The 17100-nt window shown below is 33.4% G+C and overlaps 1 protein-coding gene across 1 annotated transcript; it reads right to left on the reverse strand.

Annotated features, from left to right (window-relative positions):
* Positions 1–647: 647 nt before the first annotated feature.
* LOC132606403 (beta-xylosidase/alpha-L-arabinofuranosidase 2-like) lies at positions 648–6269 on the reverse strand. The gene is made up of 7 exons (XM_060319882.1): positions 5403–6269; positions 3301–3588; positions 2909–3078; positions 2730–2827; positions 2100–2450; positions 1490–1900; positions 648–1400 (listed from the first exon to the last, which is right to left on the reverse strand). Exons 1-7 carry the CDS (start codon positions 5817–5819, stop codon positions 829–831), a joined length of 2307 nt encoding a protein of 768 aa, XP_060175865.1. The 5' UTR covers positions 5820–6269; the 3' UTR covers positions 648–828.
* Between the last annotated feature and the right edge of the window lie 10831 nt (positions 6270–17100).

The raw sequence follows: 17100 nt of genomic DNA on the forward strand, positions 1-17100 counted from the left end.
CACATTTGTCTTAAATTCAATTAAGTTTCATTTTTTTGTATCTTTAACGTTTGAAACAACAGTAATCTTCTTTTATAAGATGTTCAAAATTATCATGGACTTCTAATACTAATTGAAAAGGAAAGAGTTAGTGAGAAAAAAAAATGGAGAAAAAAAGATGCACAGATTTGTTAATCAGTAATATAATTGTAGGGGCAAAATCGTAATCCAACTTTAAAGATATGAGTTTTCCACTTTTAGTATAATATGATACGTGTAAACTCAGATATGTTTAGTCTTTCAGTTTCATTTCTCTGCTCCTTCCTGTTTTATTCACGATATTTGGGGTTTTCTTACTGTGTATTATGGTTACATGTTGCAAGATGGTTTGAAATCTACATTCTTAAGTCGTATAAAGGGGTGTTTGATATGTTTAAAAAGTGTGGTTTGAAATCCACGTTATTGCTTCTTCCTTTATTGAGTTAGCTAAAGAGGATCAAAATCATTTTCAAGAATTCGCACTTTTTGTGTTAGTTTTCATTTAATAACTCAAATAAAAATTTTAATATCTTTTAGGTAAGTCTTAAACTTTTGTACTTATTGATAAGAGATCCACGCGCACAGCGCATGTCTTGAGACAATATATATAAGGATTTGTAGATATAATACACTACAAAATGAGAAGAACCTTCATTTCACTTCAAGAGTTTGAATCTTCTACTTAAGATAGACAGTTAAGCAAACTAAAAAAAAGAAACTTGTTACAGTTGTCTCAGCATATTCAGAATTCGGATTTTCTTCATCTTGTGATATTTTCCCTTCTCTTTTAAGAGAAATAAAGATGTATGTTCAAATCCTTACAGTCAAGGAATGTTTCAAATCTCCTATGTGAAGAACATGTGGTCCTAATGCAACTTTCCTGTTTCCAAGCCCATCATGTACACTCAAATGCTTGCAAACATCTACATTGAACTTAACAACCTGTTCCCCTTGTGGTGTCAAATGGACTTTCTCAAAACCCACCAAATGCTTCTTAGGTGCATTATGAACTGAGGGTGGTGAAGTGAATAAGAAAACTGTATGACTTCCACTTATCTTCCCAACATTTTTAACTCTAAGATGAATGCTAAATCCCAAATTGCTACAGCTTTGCTCAACCGCATTGATAGACTTGCACTTTGTTGAATGACAAGTATGTTTTTCGTCGAGAGGAATGGATACAAATGTAGGCGCTTGATCTAGGTGGTGTTTGAATTGCGAGTAGCTTAATCCATGACCAAATGGGAAAACAGTTGGACCGGTATAGAACCTATAAGACCTGCCAGGGTAGTTTGTGGCAGGGTCTGGCCTCATGTTCATAATAGTCATTGGAACCACATCTACATATGATTGCGGATACCATGTCATTGGTAGCCTTCCACCTGCAAGATACCAGAAATGAGTTGAATATAGAAAATACCAAGATCTTAATTTGATATATCTATCTTGTAAATTGAAATGAAAGACAGACTTGGGTTGTAATATCCGAATATGACATCTGCTAAGGCAGCACCGCCGGCTTGTCCAGGGAAACCAACCCAAAGAATGCTAGTTATCTTAGGATTATCGACAGCAAATTGTACGTCCATGCCACCTCCAGACATGATAACAAGGATTACAGGTCCCTTGGCGACTTTAGCAACCTCTGCTACTAAAACTGATTGCTGTCCAGGAAGAGTTATATTAACTCTGTCCAGTCCTTCTCTCTCAATAGATTGATCAGATCCCATTACTAAAACCACAGCATCACCTGTGGATGCTATTTGCTTAGCATCATCAATTTGGGCAGTACTGCAAGACACATCAGCACATCCAGGCTTGTATATTGTGGCAACCGAGGCTGTTAGGCCTTGCAATGGAGTTGTGTACTTGCATGGAGTTCCTGAAAAATCCAGAAATGATTGAGAAAACCAAGAATTAGAAAGAGTTTAAGTTCTGTGCACCAAGTGCAAAAAACTTTTTACACCATCATGGTAGATTGACCATACAGGTAACTTTTCATAACAAATCTGATATGATATTTTGGTAAATAACATAATGTTAACCAGCTATAACGGTTCTGAATGATGATTCAAATGTACCTGCATAGTTGCCGATCATAGTTTTGGTCACATTAGCATTAGGGCCAATGACTGATAAGGATTTGATGGCGGTGGGAATTAAAGGTAGCGATCCTGCAGTATTTTTCAGCAGGACAATCCCTTGTCTTGCAGCTTCACGAGCAAGTTCTTGATTTTCTGGTGTGCAGACATCTTTAGGGCCAAGGTTTCCATAAATGTGGTTTCTTGGATTACCATCAAAGAATCCAAGCCTCATTAGCGTTGCAAAATTGTTTGAGATAGCTCTATCAATAACTGATTCATTGACAAGTTTTTGGTCAAAAGCACCTTGAGTATATTGACTCAGCCAAGATCCACAATTCAGGTCCACCCCTGCACATAAATTTTCTTTTAGCAGATTCTTTACTTAATACAGAGTTAAAACCTTGATTACAAGAATTACAAAGCATTTTGATTGTCTAAACTCTAAATTGTACTTACTCTATCCCAATTTACTTTATAGTGTTGAATGGCCTTATAGTTTAAAATGTTAATTTGACATCTAGATTATACGAGTGACAGTAGAAAAAAGTGTTAGAATAGTTGGGATTATAAGATTTGAAATGCATTATTTCCCAAATGGCCAAACATAAAGAGTTGAAAATGGCTCACCTGAATTTAGACCCAAAGCTGCAGCCTCCTCTGGTGTTTTAGTGTAATGTTGCTTATCAAAAATCACTTCTAATGAATCACAATCCGTGACTATGTATCTGTTTTAAGCATACTTATGTAAGTGCATTGATTCATCTAATTCTTTGAAAAGCAAAAATCAAGAAAGCTTCAAATTATACCCATTTAATTTCCACTCTCCTCTGATAATCCCAGCAAGAAGGTCTGGATCACCACAAGTTGGCTTGCCATTGACTTGGTTATATGAACACATCACACTGGCTACATCTCCTTCAAGCACACAACTCTTGAATGGAGGTTGAAATGTATCATCTAAATCTTGTTGTGTAACCTATAAAGGAACAAAAGCCCATCTTATCTTATTATACTAAAAGCATTTAACTTATATATACTGACACTATGAAGAATATTACGTTATTACATAATTCACAATTTTGCGACAGGTTACAAGTCAGTGTATAAAAGTTAAACTAAAACTAAAACTGACCGAAAGGAATGGCTAAAATGACTAAAAACTTTTATGTAAAATAGCAAAAAGTGAGAACTACTTTACCACAGCGTTGAAGGTGAATCTTTCAATTCCTTTCCAATTATCTACATCATAAGCTGTATAATGCTTACAACAAGCAGCAACCTTAAGCTTATCTTTGCTACCGTCATCTGTTTGTTGCAAGCCTCTAACATAGGCTGCACCATACTTGCTGGTAAGTGTTGGATCTTCTCCTGGTGTTTCTTGACCTCTTCCCCATCTGGGGTCGCGAAAAATGTTGATATTGGGAGACCAATATGTCAAACCTGCTAAACCAACATTGTACATTGCCCTAGCCTCGGTGGACACAACCTGTAAGTAGAGGAGGATTCAGTATCTAAACTTAATAGGTTCAAAATTCCAAGTTCTTTGAAAATATGGGTTCAATACTTTATTTATGTTACCTTTAAGGGTATTTTACGTATATATGTATGCAGTGGCGAGTGTCAAGGGGGTTCAACCGAGGCCCCTTCTTCAGGAAATAAAGTAAAAATGATCATTTGTAGTCATATGTGAGTTGTTGAATCCCCTTAACATGAAAAAGAGTTCAAGTATAGTGGTAAAGGGCGTTCAAAATTGTTTTAGGTCATATGTTTAACTTACAATTGTGATATTCTAGAAACTTTTTGAATCCCCTTGTATAAATTTCTGGTTTCGCCACTTCATCTGTGGTCTATGCTAAATATAATGAGTTCAATTGAACCTACTCTAACACTCTAGCGTGGTCTGTACCCGCAGGAATTAATTTTATTTATATGCTATGCTCAACTAAAGCCTCATACTTTCTATCAAGAATTTGATTTCACAGAGAGCAAAGAAAGATTCTTCAGTACAAACATTGAAAGTAATATCCCTGTCATTACCATTTGGTGCGGGCTATTTTAGGCATGAGAGTTTAATGAATAACCGAACTGTTTGGTTCACACATTTGCACTGATGTTCATTCTGAGAAGGTGTAACATGAAAACATCTTAACTAAAATTCACAAGTTAATGCAATTTAACCTGACTAAGCAATAAACCACATTGCAAGCTGGAACCATTCTAATATATATATATATTCATCATTTATGTTTAATTATTAAAGAAAGTAGCTCTGACGATTTAAGATTCCATTAACCAAAAATGGCTACCCTACTTTCCAAATTTAAGATGGATAATAAAAAGATATACTTTTGGCCCTTCTTATCAATTAATAATATGGAGCCTAATGTTTTTTTTGGAAATCAACTTAACGTCCATAAGACGACATCTTAAGCATATATTAGCCATAAAATTGGACTAACGTCTGTGTCATTTTCCAAAAATACAACCAATGCTATTATGAAAAAGATGGAACAAAAGGATGGTATTGAAATAATGGTGCCGACGGCAACGTACGTCAAGAATTGGAGTTCACTTTCTATCAGCATTTATAAAAGAAAAATCCATCCTTTTTCAAAAAATATTCAAATAGAAATCTATTGGTCTAATTATCTTGAATTCTTTAAGAAAAAGCCAAAATAATGCACGTCTTTGGACAAAATTTCAAACACCAAAAATACAGATAAAAATTAATGTCTTTGGAAAACAATACCAGCTAAAGAAACATACAAGGATGATCGGAGCTCGGGTTCATCAAGAAACTATACATTTAATTTATATACACGGACAATGTAAAGAATTTTAAGTTATCAGTGCCTGTTATCCTATTGTAAGGGGTCACTTGCCTTCTTTTCAGGTAACTAATCCTCACATATTATCTGTAATTATATCTTATATGACATGATTGTGTAAAAAAAATTTATAATGGTCAAAAACACACCTGAACCATCACTTTTTCGCGAGTTTCATACCCAACAATCAGATGTTCCGTTTTTCTACCTGAACAAACCTAGTTGAGTAGATGGTGATGATTGAGATAGATAAAGGGAATAACTGATAGTTGGCCTAATCGTGGTGTGTTTTAAATATAGATGGTGATAGTTCCGGTATGAAAAGAGAACAACTATTGGGGTGTGTAACTAGCAAAAAATTATGGGTGTGTTTTAAACCATTAACTCTACATTAAACCAACAATCTAGTAAAAGCTCAAGAAATGGAATCAAATCTTGGAAAAAAAAAGCTAAAAAAACAATGACAAGTTACCTTTCCAATGGTTTCAAACAAGGTGACATTGAAAGAAGCAGCAGTTAGAATGACTTGAGGAAAACTAGTGGCACCAGGAACAGGACTTTTGAACTGTACTCCTGGACCAGTACTTGAAACTCCATGTAAGGCCTCAGACCACCATTCATACCTTGGTATTCCAAGCCTACTAACAGGACCTGCACCACTCACCAAGAATCCTATCTTTTCTGGCAATGTCAATCTTTGCACTAGATCATTCACTCTATTTTCCAACGTCAAAGTCGCGTCGCAAAATGTTAAATTCGCCAAACCAGGATTGCTCGTGATATCACAACCGAAAACAGGTGAATTCTGTGCCAAAACTGGCTTGAATTCTAACAAAAAAGAGATAAGTATGAAACCAAGAATGTGAAAGTAGTGGTTGTAAAAGGCCATTACTTTGTTCTTTAAGACCTCTCTAACTAAATGAATACACACTAGAAGAAATATATGAAATGAGAGGCAAATGTTAGTGTTAGAGGAGGGTGGTAATTTATAGAGTGGACGGAGTAAAAAAGACTAGCATATAGGAGTGGTGGTAATTAGAAAACAAATCTTGTTTTGTAGCAACCCGTGATGGATACATAAACGTAAAAGAAAATTTAACTTTTAGGGGTCCCTTTAATTAATTGTGATTTGTTTATTCTACCATACAAGTACAAGAATCTGCCCACTTTAACACTTTCTCTTCTCCAATTATTTTCTGCAAGGGGTGAAAGTCGGTGATAGATTTCTACTTTTAGTGGCCTGTTCTTGTTTCTAGTTTCTATAACAACTTTTTTGTTTTGCAGACTCTCTAGACAGTGACAGGTTTGGCTTTCAAGCTTTTTTTAGTGTGTAAAACTATAAAAACATAAGGAATTGGATAAACAATTTGCATGGATTTATTAGGAAGTTGATGTGTCTGTGAATTATATAGTAACACTATAGCTGTATTGTATTATTTGAAAGATAGAAGGGGCTTTTTTTACGGCTTTGTAGTGGATAGTAACCAAGCTATAGAGGAGATAATGGTTGGTTTACACAAGGTCAAAGTGCACATAGAGTGAGTTGCGTAAATGGAGAAACACTAATGACTAAACAAACACTTCGGTTGAAATGTGTTTCTCATGAATTTCCTCCATCTATTTGTTCAAAATTTAAACATATTGCCAGTATACAAAAAAATAATATATATATATATATATATATATATATATATATATATATATATATTTTCGTTAAACACTTAAGTTGAACAAGTGTTAAATTGATTCGTATACAATGTATATTATACTACGTGAATAAATGCATGTCATGTTTTACACTTAAGACTTTTATCGCTTAATTAAAGTTAAGTAATACATATCTTTACCTTATTAAATCATGATAAATTACTTTATAAGTTAATGTAAATATCAAATGCGACCAGTTTTGAAGAGAGCTTCTAGGATTATCGTGTAGCAACTAAGCCAAGAAGGGGAAAAAGAATGAAGAAATTGAACGACTTGCAATGGGCTGGTCTTTAATTTTTTCCCTTAGCAATCGAACGTATACCGAGCGAGACATAAGTTTTATAAGAGTGTGGGCCATAATTTATGAAATACTATAATGTGAAAATATAAATTTATGTCCAATGAAAACATTATGTTATAAGAGTCAAAAATTAAAGATCAGTACGAAATAGGGGCTTAAGTGCCACAAGTGTATAAATGGGCCCCAACAGTGTCCCACTGTACATAGTCCATACAGGTTGATAGCACTATTAGCAGTATTAGGAAAGGTCAGATTCAGATATGCAAGCAGCTCAACAGTGGTAAAATCTGTCCATGTTAGATATTTACACTAAATTAATTGATGCAAAATATATAATCATATACAAATTTTCTCATTATATTACTTAATTATGATAAATTGATATGGGTTAATATAAATATATCGAATGCAAGTTAATTTTTACTAGTTAATATTTGTGCTTTCAATCATATACAAATTTTCTCATTATATTGCTTAATTATGATAAATTGATATGAGTTAATATAAATATATCGAATGCAAGTTAATTTTTACTATTTAATATTTGTGCTTTTCATTAAGATAAAAAATTTATTCATAGTAAGTGTTTACACCAAATAAATGATGCAACTTGCAAGACATGTGTCTTTTACACACTTATTACGAGACCATGATTTAATACATTTATTACCACACCAATACAGATAACTATTACCTTTAACTAAACTCTCATGATTAATTGGCTGGTGGGTCTGATCATACGGTTTGAGCTCCTACACCAAACTATAAGAAAATACTACCAAACTCCAGTAATTTACCAACAATTTATTTCTCCTTTTTGTCAAGTGTCATTTATTCTTCTTCATGATCTCCAACAAACGGAACCAACAATTCTCTTTTTAAAAAGAATGATCACTTAAAACTAGATACAAATTCAGGATTTTAACCTGATAGATTTGAACTTTATTGTACTTTTGATATTACTTATTGGTTCGTAACTAATATTAGGTAATTTTGTGTCGAAAATATTGAGTTTGATTGGAACAGATAAGTTACATCCACCACTGCTTAAGATTGAAAAATAAATTCATACGCGCGTTCACAGTGTGTGTGACACTCGTATTTTCTTTTCATGGGAAAAAAAGTGTAGTTAATTCTCCTTCATTATATTTGTCCTCCTACTTGTCGTGCAAATTATACTCCAAAAACTGGCCAATAACCTTTTACTGTGTCCTATTTTTCAGTCAACTATTACTGCATTACTTATAAGTTAAAGTATTGGCAAGGAAGGCAAGTTCATTTTCCTCACGTCTCTCTACACTAAAGTATTCAGTGGTCCCTCAGAAAACAAAAAATATTTTGACTGCTGACTGCTGAGCCACTTAATTTTATCAGCAATTCTGTGCTCTTCTGCATAACTGCAGTGTGAACAACAATTTGCAGGCATATTATTGAAAAAAGATACTCAGAATAATTTATCCGTTGCTTTCTAGTCCATTTTATATAATTAATTAACTGCATGCATGCATGATAGCAGCTGCTCTACTACCTTTCTTTCATCTTCTTCAGTTTTTCCTTTTTGTCTCATCCTTGGAATACTTCTTCTATATAGAATTATCTGCTTACCCATATTAATATTCCCCTTTTCTTTAATTAAATAAAATATTTTCTTAGATTATCCGAGTATTATATTTTGGTATTATTACTTAAATAAAAAGGGGCAAAAAAATTCCTCTAAAGTATGCGATATTCATAACATTTATCTCCGTTTATTAGTTTTCTCAACCACGCCCTTATAATCGTACTTAGTTGGGCAAAATATGCCTTATTTCACACGGAATCTAATGGAGCTTGATTAGAGGATTAATTTTAATTAGCTAATCGAGCATAAATAGAAGACTAATTAAAGGATAGTTATGGACCTGCACGCATACATATTTGGTCCAATTTAGTTCCTAACTACAATTATGCAGCAACTTGTTAAGCTAGCTGCATTTGTAAAGCAACTTGGTTAAATTGTAGTGAATTTTCTCACAAATTTAAGGCATCGCATAGAGCAAATTCTCTGCCATTTTTAGACAATTTAAACTGTCATTTTATGAAACTTAAATTAAAAACTTTAGGTAACGATATAACAATCATAATTTCATAAAATAGCAGAATTCATTGTGTTACTTCAAACAACAAAATGTATAATTTCTCAGCAATGTATGCTTTACTCACTTTCTTTCAATTTATGACTCTTATTTTTCTATTTAGTCCATTTAACAAAAAATGCCACTTTATAAATTTAGTAACTCTTAATTTTAACATTCAGAATGGCTTGTTTAAGATTACAATATTTACGGGATATTTTAGTATATTAAACACATTTTTAATTTAATATTGCAATATTTAAAAATTTATAATTTTTAAATTTCGTGGCAAATCATACTTTAGAAATAAAATGCAACAGAGAGAGTACCTATATAATTAGCAATTAACCCCATCTGCATATCCCCATCCAATATCGTATTTTATTAAGTAACATCATCTGAAGACAATGAATTCCAAGTTTTTTAATTGCTATAAACCAAATTTTATTTGAATGATACAATAGCGAAAGATGCGACAATCCCTCGTACATTTGTCATTATTCACTTGACCTACATTCTCTTAGCAGAATTCAATCGCATCTCAATCATTAATAGTGATATTGCTGAAGTCATTTTCTGCATATATTCTCTAAAACCTTCATACCAGTCCAAAATCATGATCAGAATAATAACGCTGAGAATTTGCTTTGATTAATTAATACTAGCTAGATATAAGATATTATTATATTCACACAACATCGTTTAATGACAATAATTGAAAAACAGCAATCTCATGAATATAATCACAAAATACAAAGAGTTTAATTAGAGAATGCGACACGCCGCATGGAGACACCGGCCCGTCGCATCGAGGACCCCATTTGTGAGAAAATCTGAGCATCATAGTGGCGGTGCCACCGTGGTCCTCCCGAGGATCATGGTGGCTCAGTGGTGGTCATATACAACTCGAAAGGTACGTAGATGTAAATGACTGCAACTAGTTTCTAAACCTTTTTTGAACAAATTTAAGAAGTTATTACACTATAAAGCAGATTATGATCTAAAATATAATTACAGGTAACCATTCATAAAAGTAAGATTGATAACTTAAAATTAAATGTAAGACGTTACAACATGCATATTGTAATATACTGATATATAAAAATTGTTTACACGATCAATCCTTTCTCTGATGCTATATGCATTTTGTCATCTTGCTCTTGATTTTGACTCGAGTGGACAACCAGAATATTATCATCTCGTATTAATCTTCCTCTGATGGAAAACCAGAATATTCTCATCCTATAATTATTTTATTTACTTTCAGAAATAGAAGGTTTTCTTTTTAACCACAAAAATCCATAAAATTAAAATCCCTTCTTATAACTCTCATTTGCAGTGAGAATAAACAAGAATAGACATAAAAGGAGTGTTATTTTAGTTATGGGTTAGCTTAGAGACAACAAAGTTACTTTTTCAAGAAAAAAAAGTTACTCTTTTCAAAGAATGGAAAGTCACTAGGAAAAACAGACCTTTTTTAGACAAAAAAAAGTCACTCTTTTTTTCAGAAAAATGTTACACTAAAAATTGTGTCGGTTACGGAAAGCTTCTTCAAATAGATGTATGTATGTTGCGGACGGACTCTTAAGGTATTATAAATACCTGCTACTGATTCAAAAGAAGGAATAATTTTTTACAATCTCTTTATTGCTTTCTACAACTCACAAAAAATTGTTCCTTGTGGGAAATTTCGAATTAATTGCTGGTTTTTGAAATTTCATTGGCTTTGTAAAATCTTGTAGGAATTCTGCCACCATCCGTGCAGCAATGAAGTGGGAGGCTTAAATTCCTTAATGACAGAGACTACTCTATCAAAACTGGATTGTTCTTCCCCAAGTACTATTTTCTAACAATGAGTTCGTGTGAGTCACTGTTATTTGAACAATTATGTCAATCGTTGTGAGAACTTTAGAAAATGTGTAATGAAAGCAATCTACAACATTTTCAGCAAAGGATCCTAGTTATTTTCAGAAAAAGTGAGCTGTTTTTTCCACAAAAAAATGATATAATCCTCAGAAACTTTTACTTTCATTTGGGGAGCGACAATTTTGTACATCACATGCAAGCTATATATATTTGCTATATTTAACTTCATGCGGTAAATATCGACTGAAAATGATTTAGGGTAGAGACTAAGGGCACCACATAAAAAGGGACTCAATATTGAGGTTCATTCAATAAGTTATGTTCAATTTACTCACACCTTTTCGTTTAATTAATCATATCTTCAAGAGCTATCCAATGTCGTAATCATAGGAGAGAAACAAAGAGTGTGTGAATAATCGAAACAATAAAAGACTAATGATAGATCTTGTTGACCTAAGAGCTTTAATTTGGGGCAATTCACAGAATTGCCCTTCTTTTGGGGTGGTCTTTAAATTTTGCCCCTCATATTTGTGGTCTTTAAGTTTTGCCCTTAGCTTGGATACCTGAGGTTCTGGGTTCGAATCCCCGCTCAGGCATAAAATAAAAAAATAATTTCGCAAGGCAGGGCTGGAGGGAGTGTATGCTGGATCCGGCATAAAGTCCTTAAGGAAAAACTAAAGTTATGCCGGAGGGGGCATAATTTTTCCTCAAGGCATAGTTTAGTTATGCCTTATGGGGCAAAACTTTTCCTTAAGGAACTATGCCTTATGGGGCAGACTTTTAATTAAGGCATAACCAAAAGTATGCCTCATAAGGCAGAATTTTTCCTTAAGGCAAACTTTTAGTTATGCCTTAAGGAAAAGTTCCGCCTTATGGGGCATACTTTTAGTTATATTTTATGGGGCACACTTTTAGTTAAGTCATAACTAAAAGTATGCCCCATAAGACGGAACTTTTCCTTAAGGCATAATTAAAAGTTTGTCTTGAAAAGTAAAATATATATATATATATATATATATATATATATATATATATATATATATATATATATGTCTCAAAACAAAGTCTGCCCCCTCCGGCATAACTTTAGTTTTTCTTTAAGGATTGTATGCCGGATCCGGCATAAACTCCCCCCAGCCCTACCTTGCGAAATTATTTTTTTATTTTATGTCTGAGCGGGGGTTCGAATTCAAGTGAAGGGCAAAACTTAAAGAACACATATATGAGGGACAAAATTTAAAAACCACCCCAAAAGAAGGGCAATCCGTGCAAAAAAAATGTTTAATTTGTTCTTACGTATGTTCGTTTCAATTTCTTTTTCCTATTCGAACTTTTATGCACCGCGCAATGGGCTGGTAATTTAAAGGTTTAGCCTTTTATTGAAACAATTTGAAAAACTATTTCAATAAAAATTACTCCCTTCATTCACTTTTACTTGTCCACTACACTTAAAATAAATTTTCGCTTTACTTGCCAACTTTAGTATATCAAGAGCAAGAAAAAAAAAATTGTTTTACACTTAACATTAATTACTTATTTCCAAATTGTTTTTCAAGTCTATTGAGACTATACATCAATTAATATGAGTAATATGATAAAATATAGACTTCATTTATTAATTCTTAACTAACGTGTAAAGTCAAAAGTAAACACGTAAAAGTGAATGAAAGAAGTAGTTGATTGAAGGCCATTTTAGACAAATGAAAGAAACAAAGGATAATCATCAACATATCTTATGGTCTAAAGTCACTTTGACTGTCTCATTGTGAATCTTAATTAACTTTATACTTCCTCCAATCACTTTTATTTGTCCACTTTTGATTTTACATATCTTTTAAGAATTAATAAATGAAGTATGTATTTTAATATAATACCCATATTAATTGATGTATAGTCTCATTGAACTTGGAGAATGATTTGAAAATGAGTAATTAATGTTAAGGGTAAAACAAGAAAAAAAGTTTGTCTTTTCTTGATATGCTAGAGTGGACAAGTAAAAGTGTAATTTTATTTTTAGTATAGTGGACAAGTAAAAGTGAACGGAGGGAGTATTTAAACAGAAAAAGAATACTCACTCCGTTCACTTTTACTTGTCCACTATTCCTAAAATAGATTTTCATTTTTACTTGTCATTTTTCACATATCAAGATAAGACAATATTTTTTTTCCTGTTTTACCCATAATATTAATTACTCACTTCAAATCATTTTTCAAATCCAATAAAAATATGCATCAATTAATATGGGTACATTGGTAAATTATGTACTCCATTTATTATTTCTTAAACAACGTGAAAAATCTAAAGTGGACAAGTAAAAGTGAACGGAGGGAGTACTATAAATATCACTATCATATCTGGCCTTGAAAAAGCTAAGGGCGAACTCACAACTTAATTCTTTTAGTTAATTGTATAACTTCAAAAGAATCACGAAGCAATTCATAATCTTAACATATTGTGATCTCCGCACTTTTGAATAATCATTACTTAAAGAAATTCAATTTAAAAATTGTAACGTATATATATCCCTATATAATGAATGAAGACTTTAACCTCCAGTCTATCGGTTGATGGTGGAGATGCTATGCCATTAGGTCTACCGATTATTTGAGCCTAATTGAAAGGTGAAAAATTGTCAGAAAGCAGTTAGAATAGGGCAATGCAAACGTGAAAAACAAATGTAAATGTTAATACCTTTGCGTATTACCTCTTCTTTTCTGTCCAACTAATATGATTTCATCTTTTTTCTTTCCTTCTTTTCTTGGGATGAAAGTAAGGTTGGTATAGTTGGTTGTTTGAATGGTTTGTTAGCCAGTCAACTTCATCCTTTGATATTCTTAATCATACCACAATTGTTTGGTTGAAAGGGATTGATTCAAACTCAGCCAACTATAAACATCACGAATCTTAATTGAGGATATCCCATGCTGTGGCAGCTCCAACTTTATGTATGTTCCAAGCAAAACTCACTTGTGTTTCGTAGAAAATGGAACACTCTGAAACTGGAGTGTTAGGAGTTCTATTTTCCTGGCTCATGCTTGAGGTCCATAATTTTTTCATGTAATCATGTAGGCAAGGGGATCAATTTCAAGCCTACTGTCACGCCCCCAAACTGGTGAGGGACGTGATTAAAACTCAATTTATTTATCCGTTGAGTAAATCATGTTGTAGTTGGTTAATGGCTGTTAATACGTACTTAGCATGGCCATAATGCTATAAAGTCTTAAATTAATTTCCATTGAAACCTGAATCACAAATATAACGTTAAATCGTCTGAAAGATAAACCCACTGACAATTCATAAGTTTTTAAGGTCTGAAATCTAAATACATAGTCTATAATGCATTTATGCGAATAAATATAATGACTAGAAAAATAACCCAAGCTGAAAAGAATCTGGCTACCGCCGGGAAGAAACAACAGAGCGCACCACTGGATTTACTAAATCTAGCCACGGGCCTCGTCACCTACAGTCTCAACACCTACCCCACGAAGTAGGCAGACACATACGGGCTAAGCACCATCTATACGGTACCTAGTAAATCTTGTAACAACCCCCTACGTGGAGGAACAAGAATTTGCTACGCTAATTAAAAATAATGAAATGCGGTGAAATAATGTAAGCAATTCATACATTTAATAATGAGATCTGAAAGCCGAAATTAAACCTGAAAACTGAAACTAGAGCCGAGAATTGAACTATTCTTAAAGAATATTTTCACAATAAAAATAGAGCTTTTCACACTGTGGCTTTGCATAGGTAATGATTTAAGTTTAAAAGTTAGTTGTTTTACATAGCAAACTTATAATGTCAAGATGAGAATGAATCCACACTACCGGGTAGGATGAATTAGACCAACCTTGACTTATCAATGATTTTTTAGATAAACACTTAAATCTTAAAACGTTTTTTAATACAAATGAATTTTAGATATTCGTGAATTTGGGCCGTCGTAAAGGCCCAAGAGCTGCCTTCAAAGGTTTTCAAAGCATAGATCTGTTGGGCTGATTTTAAACGGGTTCAAATAGATGATTTTAAACAGTGTTTTAAAAGGCAGGGGCGTAAGGCGGGGCGTTTTACATACGCCTCGACGAGGCGTAAGCCTCGAGGCACGGGGCGTAAGCCCCATGAGTATTTAATTTTTAGTAAATCTTAAAATAATATAATTACAATAAATATTTTTAAATAGGTAAAATTATATTAAAAAAATAAAAGAAAACTGTAAATAAATGATATATATATATATATATATATATGTGTGTGTGTGTGTGTGTGTGTGTGTGTGTGTGTGTGTGTGTGTGTGAGCGCGCGCGCTTGATCCTCACAAAAAAATGATCAAAGCTCATTATACACCGCTTATAACTTGTAATTATATATAACATAATTTTACAAGTATAAACAATACAATGAAATAAAAGCTATTATGAAATGCAAAACAATTCTAACATTTTAACTTTCAAACACGAAAAAAAACACAGTTTCTTAAAACACTATTACTATCATAATATTCATTTTATCTCCCTATAAGCAAATAATCAATAAAATTTATCAATATTACAATTAAAACATAACTTCTTCATGAACAAAAAATAAAATTATATGATAATTCTGATACATAGGACTTATGAACAATGACAAGTGAAAATGTACAACTCCGCTATGTGTTTTTTTTTAAAAAAAAATAGGTGATATTCTCCCTCACGACGTTCTCAAATAGTAAATATCCAATACTACGACTTGTTATATGAGTTACACCCAATCTTCTATTTCTATAGATGAAAAACTATTAAGTATCATTATTTTGTTAAACAATTATGAGGGTGAATGATTCTAATTAAAGAATTTAAAATATAATTTTTGTAAGAACTGTTAGGCGAGCCTTGGGCGTTGGACGTTAGGCGTGTTTAGGGCGTACGTTTGGGCGCTTAGGGCGTAAGCCTCATAGGAACTAAGCCCCGCACGTTAGCCCCAGGGCGTTTTGCTACTGCCTTGCCCCGAGGCGAGCCCCGGGGCGAGTCCTGACACTGCCTTTTAAAACAATGATTTTAAAACCTGGGCAGTTGTAAAATATTTTTATGTGCGGAATACCCTTAAAGGCACTGGTCTTTAATTTTCGTCCCTCAAATTGGTGGTCTTTAATTTTTTCCCCTTGCTAAAATTTTTTTGGTTTCGGGTTCGAACCCCTGCTTAGTCAAAAATAAAAAATAAAATCGCAACATAGAGTTTGGCTACCTTCAGGCAGAATTTGACTGCAAACTCTCCCTGATGAGGCAGAGTTTTGCCTTAAGGTAGAGGTTTGCATTAAAACAATTTTTTTTTAATTCAGTTGAGATTTTACAAAACTCTACCTTAAGGCCTAACTTTTTCCCTAATAGGCCTAATTTTGCTACGAAACTCTGCCTAGTGATATTCCCTTTTTTTTATTGAGCCGGGGTTTAAACTAAGGACCTCGGGGTATTAGCCGAAGGGCAAAAATTAAAGACCACCAATTTGAGGGGTAAAATTTAAGACCAGTGCCTTTGAAGGACAATCGTGCAAATGACCCACTGTAAAACATTTTTTTGTGCGGATTTCCCTTCAAAGGCACCGGTCTTTAATTTTTGCCCCTCAAATTACTGGTCTTTAATTTTTGCCCTTCCTCTAATACCATGAGGTTTGGGGTTCCAACCCTGGCTCAGTAAAAAAATAAAAATTTCCCAAGGCATTGTTTCGTAGCAAAATTAGGCCTATTCCGGCAAAAATTAGCCCTTAAGGCAGGGTTTTGCAAAATTCCAATTGAGTTAAAAAAAAAATTGTCTTAATGCAAACCTCTACCTTAAGGCAAAACTCTGCCTCATCAGGGAGAGTTTGCAGTCAAACTCTGTCTGAAAGGAGAGTTTGTCTTATGCCTGAAGGCAAAACTCTGCTTTAAGGAGAGTTTGCACTCAAACTCTGTCTTAAGATAAAGTTTGAAGAAACTTGCACGTGTGGTTCTGGCCCGAAGATAAAGTTTTTTAGGCAAAACTCTACCTTGCGAATCCAAACTCTACCTTGCGAGTTTTTTTTTTTAAAAACATTGACTGAGCGGAATCCGAATCCAAAATCAAGGAATTTTTAGCGAAGACCACTAATTTGAGGGCCAAAAATTAAAGACCACCACCAATAAGGCCAATCATGCAAATTGCCCGTTGTAAAACTAGAAAAC

This window comes from Lycium barbarum, chromosome 8, assembly GCF_019175385.1.
Source record: "Lycium barbarum isolate Lr01 chromosome 8, ASM1917538v2, whole genome shotgun sequence".
Classification (NCBI taxonomy): domain Eukaryota; kingdom Viridiplantae; phylum Streptophyta; class Magnoliopsida; order Solanales; family Solanaceae; genus Lycium; species Lycium barbarum.

Coding starts and splice junctions, on each gene's coding strand:
- LOC132606403 (XM_060319882.1), bottom strand. CDS start 5,819: ATGGCCTTTTACAACCACTACTTTCACATTCTTGGTTTCATACTTATC. Junction 3,079..3,300: donor GATTCACCTTCAACGCTGTG/GTAAAGTAGTTC, acceptor GTTCCTTTATAG/GTTACACAACAAGATTTAGA. Junction 1,901..2,099: donor TATGATCGGCAACTATGCAG/GTACATTTGAAT, acceptor TGGATTTTTCAG/GAACTCCATGCAAGTACACA.